Source organism: Leptonychotes weddellii, chromosome X, assembly GCF_054177405.1.
Source record: "Leptonychotes weddellii isolate Sample4059 chromosome X, ASM5417740v2, whole genome shotgun sequence".
NCBI lineage: Eukaryota > Metazoa > Chordata > Mammalia > Carnivora > Phocidae > Leptonychotes > Leptonychotes weddellii.
In genome coordinates, this window is record NC_138385.1 from 9,133,944 (window position 1) to 9,149,530 (window position 15,587).

Consider the following 15,587-nt stretch of genomic DNA (forward strand, 5'->3'; position numbering starts at 1 on the left):
GGGACTGGAGGAGATGATGCTAAGTGAAATAAGTCAAGCAGAGAAAGTCAATTATCATATGGTTTCACTTATTTGTAGAACATAAGGAATAGCATGGAGGACATTAGGAGAAGGAAGGGAAAAATGAAGGGGGGGAAATCAGAGGGAGAGACGAACCACGAGAGACTATGGACTCCAGGAAACAAACTGAGGGTTTCAGAGGGGAGGGGGTGGGGGGGCTGGATTAGCCCGGTGATGAGTATTAAGGAGGGCATGTATTACAATGAGCACTGGGTGTTATATGCAAATAATGAATCATGGAACACTACATCAAAAACTAATGATGTAATGTATGGTGACTAACATAACATAACATAATAAAATAAAATAAAATAAAATAAAATAAAATAAAATAAAATAAAATAAAAAAATAAAAATAAGAAAGCCACTTTTATAAAAATAGAAAAAATATAATCTACAGATTGAGAGAAAATATTTGTAAATCTCCTACATAGTAAAGGATTCATCTCACATAAATATAACACTCTGAAAATAATAACTCTTCTGGAATCTCAGGATTCCTGAATTTTGCTGAGGGTCCTGTTGAGCCTAAGAACGTCTGGAAGGATGTACACAGAGCAGAATTGGGGACAGTTCTTGTATAAGCAACTACCCATGTGTTGGTGACATGACCAAGATGGCACACTTCCTCCTGTGGGGCACCTCAGCTTGACCATGTGGCCCCCTTTTATGAGTGACATCTATTCTCATTCAAGAACCAACTGTCAGATTGACACCTTTCCACGTATGAGTCTTAAATTCCATTTTGATGCTGGAGAGACTTTATTAAGGCAATTCTAGGACAGATATGTGGTTGTTCATGTGCTGGAAGAGACCTTCCCACTCTAATCACTGGAAGTTCCTCACCTACTGTGGAATTAGCTCAGCTTTCTGTCCTCTCACCACTCAGAGCACCCTTGACCTCAGCAAGGTGAAAGTCCTTTCCCTTGCTCCACAAAATGCCCTAAGCCCTAGTACAAGGGGGTCCACAGGAGGGTCTTTTTGATAAATAACAGGATCTGACAGACACCATCACTTGAGCAAGTAGGGGGAGAGGCCAAGATACCCAAGGTCCTCCCTCCCACAGAAGCTTACATCCATGTGGGGAGAGAGGAAGGCCTTTGCTCCCATCACATGTGGACAACATGGCACTGGTGCTAAGTCAGTGAAGTCTTCCTGGGTCGATTCATGGTGTCTGTAGTCAACCCAACATCAACTGGTCATAATTTTCTGTAATAGTTCTGTCCAGATTATATTTCTTGGATATGAGTACTCCAGAAGTTAGTGGGGAGTCTGATCGCAGTAGGAGGTGGAATGAAGTAATCATTGGCCCCAGGAATGTTCTCCTAAGCCACCACTAATTTCCAGATCTTGCTCTTTGAAAGTGAGGGCCCATGAAAGTAGTAAGGTCATCTATGGCTGACATAAGAGGGCAGAAGGAGCTGCCGTTTCCTTTCCTTCTCCCTTTCCTTCTGTTACTGACTTTACCTCATCCCCAGTCTCCTTCAGTCCTTACCCTTAAGCCTTACCTTTGCCCTAATGGACCCACACTGCTGTCTCTAAACAATAAACTATACAAAGGTTCAATTTGTTCTCCTGTATACTCTTACATATGTTTGAAAGTGTTCATAATAAGCTTTAAGGCAGGTCTTTAATCTTTGTGTCACTGCTTTTTGTGTCTAGTGTGAAGGAGGATTCCAGTTGCATTTGGTTTTCTATATGGACACTCAGTTATTTCAATGCAATTTATTAAAATTAAAAATCTATTAAAAGACTATAGTCTTTGTGCTGCTCTGTGGTTGCAACTTTTTCATAAATTAAGGGTATGTGTGTGTGTGTGTGTGTGTGTGTGTGTTTTCCAGGACTTACGATTCAGTTTCATTGGTCTCCTTGTTGGTGTCTGCACCCAAACCATAAGCTTTGTTACTGGAGCTTGCTTGTACTTCTTACCAGCTAGCAGAGTAATTGCTCTTATCTTCTAGTTCTCTCAAGAATATCTTGACTTGTTTGGCCATTTATTTGTACGCCTTTATATTTTAGAATCATCCATGGTATCATGTACACACATATTCACATATGAAGCCCTTTCCTGTTTTTAAATATGGGGTTGCAGTTAATCTGCATTTTCTTTTTTTTGTGAGAAGCAAAATGTTTACAGTATTAAACCCTTACATCTGTGAATGCGTTTTATTTAATATATAGAGGGATTTATGAATATATCTAAACAACATTTTTATATTTTTAAATACTTTTTTCTGTAAAGCTCTTAATTTTTTAAGTTAAATATAGTCTAAGATACTTGGTGTTTTGGTATTGTAGATTACAAGTTATATTTTGTTTACTTTCATTTTCACACATTTGTTCCTGGCAGAAAACAAAGTTCATTTTTTGGTATATTGATCTTACACTTAGCAAACTTATATACATGTTTATGGGTTGAATAGCTTAGCTTTCTTTTTTTTTCATTTTGGATTTTCCTCATACACAGTCTAATCATCTGTTTATCATGAAAGCTTTATTTCTTACTTTCTGATCCCTTTCCCTTTTGTTACTTCTGCTTCACATCATTGCACTGCTGCTACCTCCATTACAGTATTGAATAGAAATGGTGATAGTGGGAACCCTAGTTTAGTTCCCAAGTTCAAAGTAAAAGCTTTCAAATCTCCCTCAAAAAGTATGATGTTGGCTATAGGTTTTTTTTTTTTTTTAAAGATTTTTTTAATTTATTTATTTGAGAGAGAGAATGAGAGAGAGAGAGAGCACAAGAGGGGGGAGCGGGAGAGGGAGAAGCAGACTCCCTGCCGAGCAGGGAGCCCGATGCGGGACTCGATCCAGGGACTCCAGGATCATGACCTGAGCCGAAGGCAGTCGCTTAACCAACTGAGCCACCCAGGCGCCCGGCTATAGGTTTTTCATACATATACTTTATCTAGTTTGCTAACATATTTTTAAGTTTTTAAAGGTTCATTTTAGAATAGTTTTAGATTTACAGGAAAATTGCAACAATAGTGAAGAAATTTCACATATGTCCCAATCTCAGTTCTTCATATTATTGACATCTTGCGTTAGTGTAGTACATTTGTTACAACTGATGAAACAATATTGATACGTAATTATTTACAAAAGTCCATACTTTATTCAGATTTCCTTATGTTTCATCACTTTTCTTTTTTTCTGTTCAGCATCCCCTCCAGGACACCCTCTTACTTTCACTGACCATATCTCTTTAGACTCCTCTTGGCTGTGCCAATTTCTGAGAGTTCCTTGTTTTTGATAACCTTGACAGTTTTTAGGAATATGGGTCAGGTATTCTGTAGAATGTCCCTCAATTAGGATTTGTCTGATAGTTTCCTTAACATTAGACATGGATTATGGTTTTTGGGAGGATGATGAATGAGGTGAAGGGCCATTCTTGTCACATCATATCCATGGTGCACACCATCAACATGGTTTATCAGTAATGGTGTTAGCTTGATGAGGGAGCGTTTGTCAGGTTTTCCCATAGTAAATTAATCCCTTTTTACCTGCATCACACTGTAATCTTTGGAAGAATAGGGGATCCCCATGATGGGCCAGTCATCAAGATTAGGGCTCTGAAGGGTGACTGCAGAAAACCCCACCCCACATAGAGGAGGCCCCACACAATCCAGCTCTCCACACCTTCAGCCATGGTGATGAATGATAGGTCTTCTCCCAGTTGGGGGATCAAAGAGGGATGAGGGACTTGTTCAGAGGGGACTGGCTTGAGGTTGGGAAAGTGAGGAACCTAGGCCCTGCTAGAAGTCACCAAGAAGACTCTGTGCAAGGACTGAGTGGACTTCCCACCTCAGATAGAGGAGGACCCACAAGCACCTGCTCATGCTGTCAGCCCTGGGAGGCCCTGGGCAGGGCTGATAGACAGAAGTTCCTGACTCCTTCACTTCCTCTTTGGGAGTCTCAGGAAAGAGGCAACTTTGGCCTGAGGGAGACATCTTCATGCCAGCAGAGATAGAAGGTTCAGGCCCTGTCTGGAGTAAACATAAAAACCTTGAGGGTAACTCAGAGTATTTACCAACCTAGAACACAGAGGGGCCCACAGAATCCACACCTGTCTTTACTGTCAGCTCTAGGATGCTTGGGTAGAGGTAACTAGCTCTAGTGTATCCTGGCTTCCATCTCGGTTCCTGACCTTCATCTTAGGAGTCTGAGAGAAGCACAGCTTCATTTTGGGAGTGGGGTTGCTGAGTCAGGTCAGCAAAGGTAAGGATTCTGAGGAATGGGTAAAGGGACCTCTTGCCACATAGAGGGTAACACAGTCCTTTCTTCCTCCTGCAGTCAGTCTTGGAAGTCCTAGGGAGGGTCCCTGAATACATTTCTTGTCTTCCACTTTGGGAGTCTGAGAGATGTGAAGCATTCTTTGAATGGTGCCTCATCAGATTAAGCAGAGTAAGGAGTTGCAGTTGCACATAGATGGCTATGTGAAGACCTAAAGGAAGGACAGAGGAAATCTTTCACCTCACAGAAACTTGCTCTAGGGTCATCTCTGAGAAGACTTGTGCATGGATTTCAGGCAGAAGACACCTCTTTCATAATTCTGACACCAATTTCTTGTGAAAGCAGGGACAGAGAAGGTGTGGCTCCCCTCCATATGGGGTAGAAGTTCCCCTAAATCCTTCCTCATAACTCTCACCTTGACAAAGGAGATGAGTGGCTTGGCCTGAGGGACACATCCTTACCTCGGCAAAGGGAGGAATGCAGACCTTGCCAGGAGGAAATATGGTGACCTTGAGGATGTGTAATGGGACTTCCCATTGCAAACAGAGGGGCCCCACAGAAACCTTGCCCTGCACCTGCTGTCAGCCATGTTAGGACCTATGGTGGCCAGATGTGGTGTTCTCTCACTTCTATCAGTGGCGAGTAGTATCTTAGAGAGCTAAGGCTTTGACTGAAAGGGCAACATTAAAGTCAGTAGAGAGTGGTGTGGCTGAGGCCTTGCCAGGTTTGGATATTAGTATCTTTCTTTTTTTTAATTTTTATTTATTTCTGAGAGAGAGAGAATGACAGAGAGAGAGAGAATGAGAGGGGTGAGGGTCAGAGGGAGAAGCAGACTCCCCGCCGAGCAGGGAGCCCGACGCGGGACTCGACCCCGGGACTCCAGGATCACGACCCGAGCCGAAGGCAGTCGCCCAACCAACTGAGCCACCCAGGCGCCCCTGGATATTAGTATCTTGAGGGAGGATGGGTACTCTACTGTAGAACAAAGGAAGGCCTCACACAATCCAGTCCTGCCTCCCAGTGTTAGCTCTAATAGGCCCTGGGACATGGTAGCCATAAGCAGCAGCATCTGATTTCCCCTAGGGCATCCAGGAGAGGCGAGGACCTTGGTCTGAGGGGGCAGAATCAGGTCAGTAGAGGGAGGAGGCGCAAGCTCAACAAGGAGTCAAGGTACAGACTCTGAGTAAGGACTGATAGAACCCACCACCCAGGAGTGATGGGCCTCAGCCTCACCATGCCCATGTTGACAGCTCTCAGAGACCCTGAGACAATGTATAAGCATGTGGTGGACCCTCACTGCTGCCAGATTGTCTCTAGGAAGTGAATACCTTGGTCTGAGGAGGCCACTCTTGGGTAAGCAGGGAAAGGGGGCCCAGACAGTGCCAGTATTCAAGGTGAGGACTCTTGAGAGAGGACTCTTGAGAGAGGACTCAGGGGAATGCTCAACACAGAAGGCTGCCAGGCACTGCCATGCCCCTGCTGTTAGCCTGGAGATGGTCTAGGCAGGAATATCAGGCAGATTCACTCCTTACCTCTTCATGCATCACATGGACATGGAAATCTTGGCCTGAGACTACTTCCATTAAAGAGAGAGCTCAGGCCCAGATGGGGTAAATATGTACACCTTGAAGGGGACTAAGGGCACCTGCCATCCTAGAACACAATGGGCCCCATGAAATCTAACTTGCTCTCAGCCTGGGAAGTTAAGGCAGACTTAGCCATGTGTTATGGGGGTGAATTTTCCACTCTTCCATCTGATTGAAGGGGTTGTCAGAGAAGTGAGGATCTTATTCTGAAGGGGCCCAGCTCAGTACACAAGAGAAGAGTCCCAGGCCCTACCAGGCATCAAGCTGATGACTAAGAGGGAAGATTTAAGGGACATTCTACCCCATATAGAGGGAGACCCAGGACTGCTTTGTCCCTTTCAGCCTTGTGAGGCCCCAGGCAGGGAGGCTGGATGTGGTGTATCTGGACTTCCATCTTGGGAGGCTGAGAGTGGTGAGGTTCTCTCAGAGGGGCGTGACCTCAGGTTAGCAGAGGGAGGAGTTTCAGGTCCAATCAGGCATCAAGAAGAGGACTCTGAGGGAGGGCAGAGGGGATCTCCCACCCTAAAGTGTATTCTCAGAAACCCATTCTGACTTTCAGTCCTAGGAATCCCCAGGCAGGGCCTTCAAGCAGATAATCCCACTTTATTACATCCTCTTTGGGGTCTCAGGGAAATGGGGATCTTGGCTTGAGGGTACCTCCCATACTAGAACACAGGAGGCTCTGCTTGTCATCTATATCCTGAGGTGCCCCCTCAATTCCTCTTACAAGGGCTCCAGGAACTGGGTGATGAGGGCCTTGTTCTAAAGCATGTGTCCTCAGGTCAGCAGAACAGAAGGGGCCCACTCAGTGCCAGGATTCAGTGCCACATTCAGTGTCTACTAAGGTATCTACCCATGCCAGAACAGAGGGAAGCCTACAGTGCCTGATCCCATCTGCCTACAGTCAACCCAAGAATCCTAGGCTTTCTTGGTTGGTTATAGCCTGGGAAACTCTCTCTCACATCCTCTGATATGATCTTAAGGGACAAAGTGACTCAAAGTCCAGAAGGCCTTTGGGGTCCTAGAGCACCCCCTAAAGAGGAAACCTGTAAGTCAGTCTTTGTCCAGAGCTGCCAAAGTGCATTTCTCCGCTGAGGCTGCTGACCTTCTCCCTCTCTCCTCCAGACCTGTGGTACCCCATCTCCAACCATCCTGCTCACACTTCTACTTGCTGCTGCCAATAAGAGTCATCATGCCTCACTCTCCAAAGTGTCTACACCAGACTTTCAGGCCCAAAGTGAGATACAGGGCCTGGCAGTAGTACACGTGTTCACAGCTGAAGCCAATGAGGAGACTTCCTCTATTTCCAGTTGCTCTTTCAACTTCTCTTACCCCTCCACCTCCGCCTCCCCACCTTCCTCGCCTGTGATCCCAGTCTCCCTAGAGGAGAAGGAGGAAGAGGAACCTGCTGCAACACTCAGTCCTCCATAGAGTCCTCAGAGCTGCTCCTTCTCTGCATCATGGAGCACATCAGAAGGAGTCTCCAACAGCCAAGAAGAAGAGGATACAAGTTCCCCACAGACATCAACAGACACCGAATCTTTGCCCAGAGACCCACTAGATGAGAAGGTGGCTGATTTGGTGCATTTCATGGTCCTCAAGTATTGATTGAAGGAGCCCATCACAAAGGCAGAAATGCTGAAGGTTGTCATCAAAAGGTACAAGAAACAACTCCCTGTGATCTTCAAGAAAGTGTCTAAGTGTTTGGAGGTGATCTCTGGCATTGATGTGAAGGAAGTGGACCCCACCACCCACTCCTATGTCCTTGTCAACTCCCTGGGCCTCACCCATGATGAGATGCTTAGCGACAACCAGAGCATGCCTAAAAATGGTCTCCTGATAATCATCCTGGGTGTGATCTTCATAGAGGGCAATTGTGCCCCTGATGAAGACATCTGGGATTTCCTGAATATGATGGGAGTGTATGCTGGGAGGGAGCATTTCATTTATGGGGAGCCCAGGAAGCTCATCACCAGAGATTGGGTGCAGGAGAATTATCAGGAGTACCGGCAGGTGCCTAACAGTGATCCTCCACACTATGAATTTCTGTGGGGCCCCAGGGCTCATGCTAAAACCAGCAAGATGAAAGTTCTGGAATTTTTGGCCAAGGTTAAAGGGACTGACCCTACTTCCTTCTCATGCTGGTATGAGGAGGCTTTAAGAGATGAGGAAGGGAGGGCCCAGGCCAGAAATGGTTCCATGGATAATACTACTGCCATGTTCCTTGCATGACATTGGTCAGCAGCTTTTCCTGTCCCAACTGAAGAGTGAGGCTGAATCATCACTCTGTGTTTGAGGAGGGCAGTCTTGGCTCTGAGTAGAGGAGAGTCAAGGTCAGGCTGGGGAGAACACAGCGTACAACTTTGTGTTCCCATTCCATATGAGTGACTTGGAAGTTTATCTTTTTTTTTCTTTTGGTATTTTTCAAATGTCCCTTTTAATGGAAGGTTTAATTCCCTAAAGGCTCTAAGTTTAGAATGACATTGGTAATGTTTTTATTGCTGTTTTTCCGGTTTAAAAATAAGAGTTTCAATATTTTGCAAAAATTTGGGAAACCTCCCATCTTTTGGGGGACCTGGTACAAGATAACATTGGAATAGAAATTTCTTTGGAATTGTGAAAGAGCCAAGCAGTAAAGTATAGGGTTCAATAAACAGAGGGGAAAATGTAAAGGATGGCTTATTCTTGGGTTTGTTTATACCTTCCAGTCCACCATTCTGGAAAATGAAAAAGATGTACTTGGATTTGCTTGGCCTATTGAAGAAAGTAGATGAAATCTTAATAGATGAAAGTCCCTGCTCACTGATTCTTTCATTCACCAAACATCTCTTCAGTACTTGCTTTTTGGAAGGCCCTGCTTTAGTAGTGGGGATGGTAGGATCAGCAGGACAGACCCCTACCCAAAGAATGGTAGAGGCTAGGAGCAGCAATCATATCAGGAAGATGGTGAGATGTCCTCTAAGAGCTACAGAACAAGAAAAAAGAGTGAGGAAGTGAGACTCCAGATAGGAGAAGTTAAGTAAAAAGGCCCTGAGCCAAGGCACTTTGGGGCTCTGAGAAACTGTAATTCTTTCTGCCAGAGTTGGTTAGGAATCTGGGTGATAAGTGGGGAGTGAATGTTGTACAGGAAATCTTTCACGAATAAGTTTGGGAGATCTCAGAATCATCATTACCAGCTGAAAGTCTTAGTGTGGTCTGAGTAAACAGATCAACTGGAGGAGTGGCCCTGCAGCATGCCAGATACCAGCCCCTACCTTAGGACCATGCTAAGTTCTGTCAGGAAGAGCACAGCTGCTCCCTGCATCATCTGGCTGAGCAATAGTCTTGAATACTCTTGAGTACAAGGGTCCACTGCACCCTTGCTGGTGTCCCAGGGCTGAGAGATGCCTTGGTGCCTGCTGGAGGCTGGGATGTGTCTCCTCTGTGCACAGTGGACCCCTCTGTAGAGGCTGGGGCTATGTGAGTGAGTGGGGGTGGTGACTGATGTCTGACAGTTGAGACAGACCAGAAACACTAGTGACTAGTGGAAGGGAGTGTACACCTGCAAGGAGGGAGTGGAGCAATGCCCTGGGACTAATCACTTCAGTGACTCTGCAGGTAAAGGGCTGGGTGTGGACATGCCTTGAAATAGGTTTGGGTTTTGTCCCTGGCTCAGGCTGCCTCCCCCAGATTCTGAGCTCTTGGCACACTAGAGGGCAGATGTCCTATGGCTATGACTATTGGTCTATGTTGCTACCAGATAGAAGATTTGTCCAAGGTGCAGACATTTGCAGGGTGGATGGAAACCCATGGAGATGGCACCCCTCCTTGTTAAACTGATGGACTATGTAGAGTCCAAAGTAAGAAGTATCATGTATCATGATATTGATATCATGTATCATGATATTGAGAACATCCCCAAGTCTAAGACAGTGCTTGGGCTTGGGTATGAGAAGTCCATAATGACAAACTCAGTAATAATTTCCTAGGGAAATTCTGGAGCCATTTGTAGCATTTTCAATTTCTTCCATGGAGTTCAAAGGCCCAGGTAGGGCTCACATTCCACATTTTGAATCAAAACATGTGATCCTTCATTCATTCATTCATTCACTTATTCATTCACTCAGTCAATCATTCTCTCATTCATCCTTTCAGTCAGGAAGCATTTACTGAACATATGCTGGGGAGAAACACCAAGGAAATAAACACCAAGGAAATAAACCACGTAATTTAAGCTGTGGATATGAGAAAAAGAGCAGGAGACAGATTCTAGAAAATATTAGGAAATTAGCAACTGTGAAATGACAGGATAATATATAATGATTCTGAGGTCTTATATTTGCTGACTAGGCAGAAATCATTCCTCCCAGATGAGATTGAGGATAAGGGAGAAAGAACTGGTGGTAATTTGAATTACAGTTGACATGAAGAAGGGTGTGGCAGATGATATCACTGTGGGTCACGTAGACAGTGAAGTTGAGTGGGATGTCTAGGTGAATAGGTTTGGTAAGCCATAGGAACCAGGGGTCTGACTTTCAGGAGAGGATACTAGGCTAGACTAAGACTAGACTAGACTAAGCTGCAGTAGAGTGTTGTATAGAAATCTACATGTTGCAGAATGTCATCCCTTTCCTGTGAACACACTTGGCAGCCAAAATTTAAAAAGGCATAATACATCTAGGTAATACTTTAAAGGGAAAAAGAATTCCTATAGTAGTAAACAAGAAGAGAAAGTTTTCCTGCATTTTCTTAAATTTAGATATATGTATATACCTGCCTATGTCCATGCCTGTGTATTTGTGGCTCATATTATATATACAGTGATCATGACATTTCAATCTCACATCGACTATCTCAGATCACTTTTAAAGCTCTGCTCTTGTTTGGTCTCCTTTGTTCAGGTCTCAGCTTATACCTATTAATACCCAGACACTTACTCCTTCCTCTAATTTAGTGTGTCTGTTTTAGGAAGCTGGCAGCTGTGCAGTAACTAAAGTTTTTCATAGCAAACAGAGCAAGACTGAGGCCAACTTGGGCCAGAGTACCCGGAGGCCAGTTCTCCATAATTCTTACAATATCTAACTGGTGGACATTGTCAAAATTTTAGAAGTGGGACCTCTCTCATTCCAATGGAAGCCTTCAAAAAGAATCTGATCCATGAACTTGAGGAAGGCAAAATAGTCTGATTAAAATGAGGACTGTTAAGCCCAGAGTCCCTACCAACTCAGCATGCTTTCTTTCCTTGACCCCCAGGGTGGTGGGTTCTCACACCCAACCACGGAACTCTAGGCTTTCCCTGAGCACAGCGGATGGAAGACCCTTTCTCAGACAGGGATTTCATCATGCTCCTACACAGGCATCTATCTGTGTGGACCCTAATATACCCAATACACTGAATCCCAGTTTTGCTGCCTGGTTTTCTGGCACTGCCAAGAGCTTGATTATATGACATGTTCTTATCATTTTTGCACGTTCTGAAAGCAATTCCATGATATGTCCCTTTCTCTATATATAGTTCCCTATACTTTTAGCTATGTCCTACACCATTGCTTCTCAACCTCTTTTAATTTTAATTTCTCAGAACAACAGCAGATATTTTAGCTTCTCTGATCTTTTCAAAGAACCAGTTTTGTTTCCATTGACAGGCATTGTTTTTCTAAATTCAATTTCACTGATTTCTGCTCTTATCTATATTATTCCTATTCTTCTGCATTATGTGGGTTGAATTTATTTTTCTTTTTATACTTTAGGTGGAATATTAGAATATTGATTTGGGTCTTTTTTAAGCTGCATAAAAGCATTTAATGACATAAATTTACCTTTAAGCACAGCGTTAGCTGAATCCCTTAAATTCAGATGTGTCTTGTTTTCGTTTTCATTTAGTTGGAAATATTTCCTAACTTCCCTCAATAATTTCTTTCAAGTAGGAATGGTAAAAATGTGTTGTTTAGTTTCCAAAAATTTGGTGACTTTTTACATATCTCTTTAGTTCTATTCTTTGCTTTAATTCTATTATGGGTAGAGAAATACATAATTCCCATTTTTAAAAAAATTTGTCAAGTGTTGTTTTATGGTCTGTGTGAATGTTCTGAGTGCACTTGAAAAGAATGTACATTTTGCTGTTGGAGTGTTTTGTAAATGCCAAGTAAATCAATTTGGTTAATATTCTTTTTCAGGTTTCATTTTTTAATTATTTGATTATACAGAGAGGAATGATGATGTCTCCAAATATAATTGTAGCTTCAATTATTTCTCATTTCCCAATCTCTTGTTTTATTTAGTTAATGTGTTTTGAAGCTCTGCTTTTAAGTTTGTACATATTAAGGACTGCTATGTCATCTTGATAATTTGACTCTTTTAACATTATGTAATATCTGTTATTTATTCTTATGAAATTATTTTTTTCTGACATTATTATAATTATCTAGCTATCTTATTTTTCCATTTCCATTTTATTTTTTAAAATAGCAAACAATAATACTTCTTTGGTGTACAGTGCCATGATTTTTACCCCTGTCTAGATTTGTGTAATGACAACCATAATCAGGATACTGAATGGTTTCATAACTGTCCCCTACAAAAAAATAAAAAAACCCTCCCATGTGCTATTTGCATTTATATACTCTTCCAACACCTAACCCTGACAACCACTCATCTGTTTTCCACACTCACAGTTACATATCTCAAAGAGTGTCATATAATTGAAGTAATAGAGTATATAACTTATTGATACTGGCTTTGCTTACATAGTAAACAGTCTTTGAGATTCTTCTAAATTGCTCTGTGTGTCAATAGTCTATCCCTTTTACTGCTTAGTAGCATTCCATTATGTGGATGCACCTCAGTTCATTAATTCGTTCACCCTTGTGAGGACATTAGATTGCTCAAAGCTTTTGTCATATATGAGTAGAGCTATCATAGACAATCATGTATATATTTTTGTGTGAACATAATTTTTTTTCTCCCAGGCATGAGATTGTTGAGTCAAGTGATAAGTGTATATGTATATAAGAAATTACAAAGTCATTCCCCACAGTGACTGTTCAACTTTATATTCACTGGGGCAATGCATGAGAGTTCAAGTTGTTCTACATCTTTGCTGGTGCTTAGTAATTTCAATGTTATTTTTTTAATCTATTCTCAAAAGTTGCATCTTACTGTGCTTTAATTTGCTTTTCTCTAATGGTTAATAATGTAGAAAAATTTTTCATGGGCTTATTTAACATGCATACATTAATTTTAGTGAAGTATATTCTGCCCATTTAAAAACTGTTTTCCCTTTCATTCATATATATATATATATATATATATATATATGAATCTATCTATCTATCTAAGCTTCAATGTAGTCATTTTTTCCCTATTCAATACTACCTTTATATATATACCAGCTTTAATTTTCCTGTAACTCTGGGAAGTAGTGTTCTCTAACAAAGAAAACAAAATACACCCAGGAAGAACTGAAACACCCTACCTTGCCAATTTGAGAGATTATAGACCCCCCTCCCCTCATCTGCTCCTCCCCTTTTCTTTTAATTTTATAAATCTTATTCTTGGGTTTCATTTTGGCTGTGTTTTTTTGGTGGTGGTTTCTGACTGCTCTGAACTTTCCCAGGGTGCATCTTGCCTGGACTGTGGTTGATATTTTGGACTCTGTACATCCCCTCAAACACCCCTCAACAGAATGACTAGGAGGAGGAACTCCCAACAAAGAAAAGAACCAGGCACAATGGCCTCTCCTGCAGATCTAATGGATATGGATATAAGCAAGATGTCAGAAATAGATTTCAGGGTAGCAATTATGAAGACAATAGCTAGGCTTGGGAAAACCATTAGCAGCAACATAGAATCTCTAAGGGCAGAAATGAGAGCCAATCAGGCCGAACTTAAAAATGCTATGAATGAGATGCAGTCTAAACTGGATACTCTAACAGCTAGGGTAAATGAGGCAGAAGAATGAATTAGTGATCTAGAAGATAAACTGATAGAAAGGAAGGAAGAGGAGGAGGCCTGGGATAAACAGCTTAAAATCCATGAGAACAGACTTAGAGATTAACCATGCCATGAAACATTCCAATGTCAGAATTATTGGGATCCCTGAGGGGGTGGAGAGAGAGAGAGGATTAGAAGATATATTTGGGCAAATCATAGCTGAGAACTTCCCTAATCTGGGGAATGAAGCAAGTATTCATGTCCTAGAGGCAGAGAGGACCCCCCCCCCAACCACGATCAAGGAGAACAGACCAACACACTGGTATGTAACAGTAAAACTCACAAATCTTAGAACCAAGGAAGCCATCCTGAAAACAGCTAGGGGGAAGAGATTACTTACGTACAGAGGGAGGAACATCAGACCTGTTCACAGAGACCTGGCAAGCCAGAAAGGCCTGGCAAGACATATTCAGAGTACTAAATGAGAATAACATGCAGCCAAGAATACTTTATCCAGCAAAGCTCTTATTCAGAACAGATGGAGAGATAAAGAGCTTCCAGGACCTGCAGAAACTGAAAGAATATATGACCACCAAGCCAGCCCTGCAAGAAATACTAAGGGGGATTCTATAAAAGAAGAAAGACCCCAAGAGTAATATAGACCAGAAATTTACAGAGACAATCCATAGAAACAGGGACTGTACAGACAATAGGATGGCAATAAATACATATCTTTCAGTAGTAACTCTCAATGTGAATGGACTAAATACTCCCATGAAATGGCACAGGGTTGCAGATTGGATACAAAGACAGGACCCATCCATATGCTGCTATAAGAGACTCATTTTGAACCTAAAGACACCTCCAGACTGAAAGTGAGGGGATGGAAAACCATTTATCATGCCAACAGACCTCAAAGGAAAGCTGGGGTAGCAATTCTTATATCAGACAAATTAGAATTTAAACCAAAGACTCTAATAAGAGATCCACAGGGACACTATATCATTCTTAAAGGGTCTATCCCACCAGAAAATCTAACAATTGTAAATATGCCCCCAACATGGGAACAGCCAACTACACAAGCCAGCTGTTAACCAAAATAAAGAATCAGATTGACAATAATACATTAATAGTAGGAGATTTTAACACTCCACTCTCAGCATTGGACAGATCATCTAAACAGAAGATCAACAAAGAAACAAGAGCGTTGAATGACACATTGGACCAGATGGACTTTGTAGATATATACAGAACATTCCACCTTAAAACAACAGAATACTCATTCTTCTTGAATGCACATGGAACTTTCTCTAAAATAGACCACATACTGGGTCACAAATCAGGTCTCAGCCAATACCAAAAGATTGAGATTATTCTCTGCATTTTATCAGACCACAATGCCTTGAAACTGGAACTCAATCACAAGAAAAAATTTAGAAGGAATTCAAACACTTGGAAGTTAAAGAGCATCCTGCTAAAGAATGAATGGGTCAACCAGGAAATTAAAGAAGAACTTAAACAATTCATGGAAACTAATGAGAATGAAAACACTTCAGTCCAAAACCTATGGGATACTGCAAAGGCGTTCCTAAGAGGGAAATACATAGCTATCCAAGCCTCTCTCAGAAAATTAGAAAAATCCCAAATGCACAAGCTAACCTTATACCTAAAGGAGCTGGAGAAAGAACAGCAAATAAAACCTAAACCAAGCAGGAGATGAGAAATAATAAAGATCAGAGCAGAGATCAATGAAATAGAAACCAGAAAAACAGAACAGATCAATGAAACTAGAAGCTG

The 15,587-nt window shown here is 42.1% G+C and overlaps 1 protein-coding gene across 1 annotated transcript; it reads left to right on the forward strand.

Annotated features, from left to right (window-relative positions):
* The first annotated feature begins 5,573 nt into the window (after window positions 1–5,573).
* LOC102734728 (melanoma-associated antigen 10-like) lies at window positions 5,574–8,111 on the forward strand. The gene is given in 2 exon segments (XM_081809300.1): window positions 5,574–5,687; window positions 7,005–8,111. Coding segments are annotated over 2 exon segments (1,221 nt in total).
* The last annotated feature ends 7,476 nt before the right edge of the window (window positions 8,112–15,587 follow it).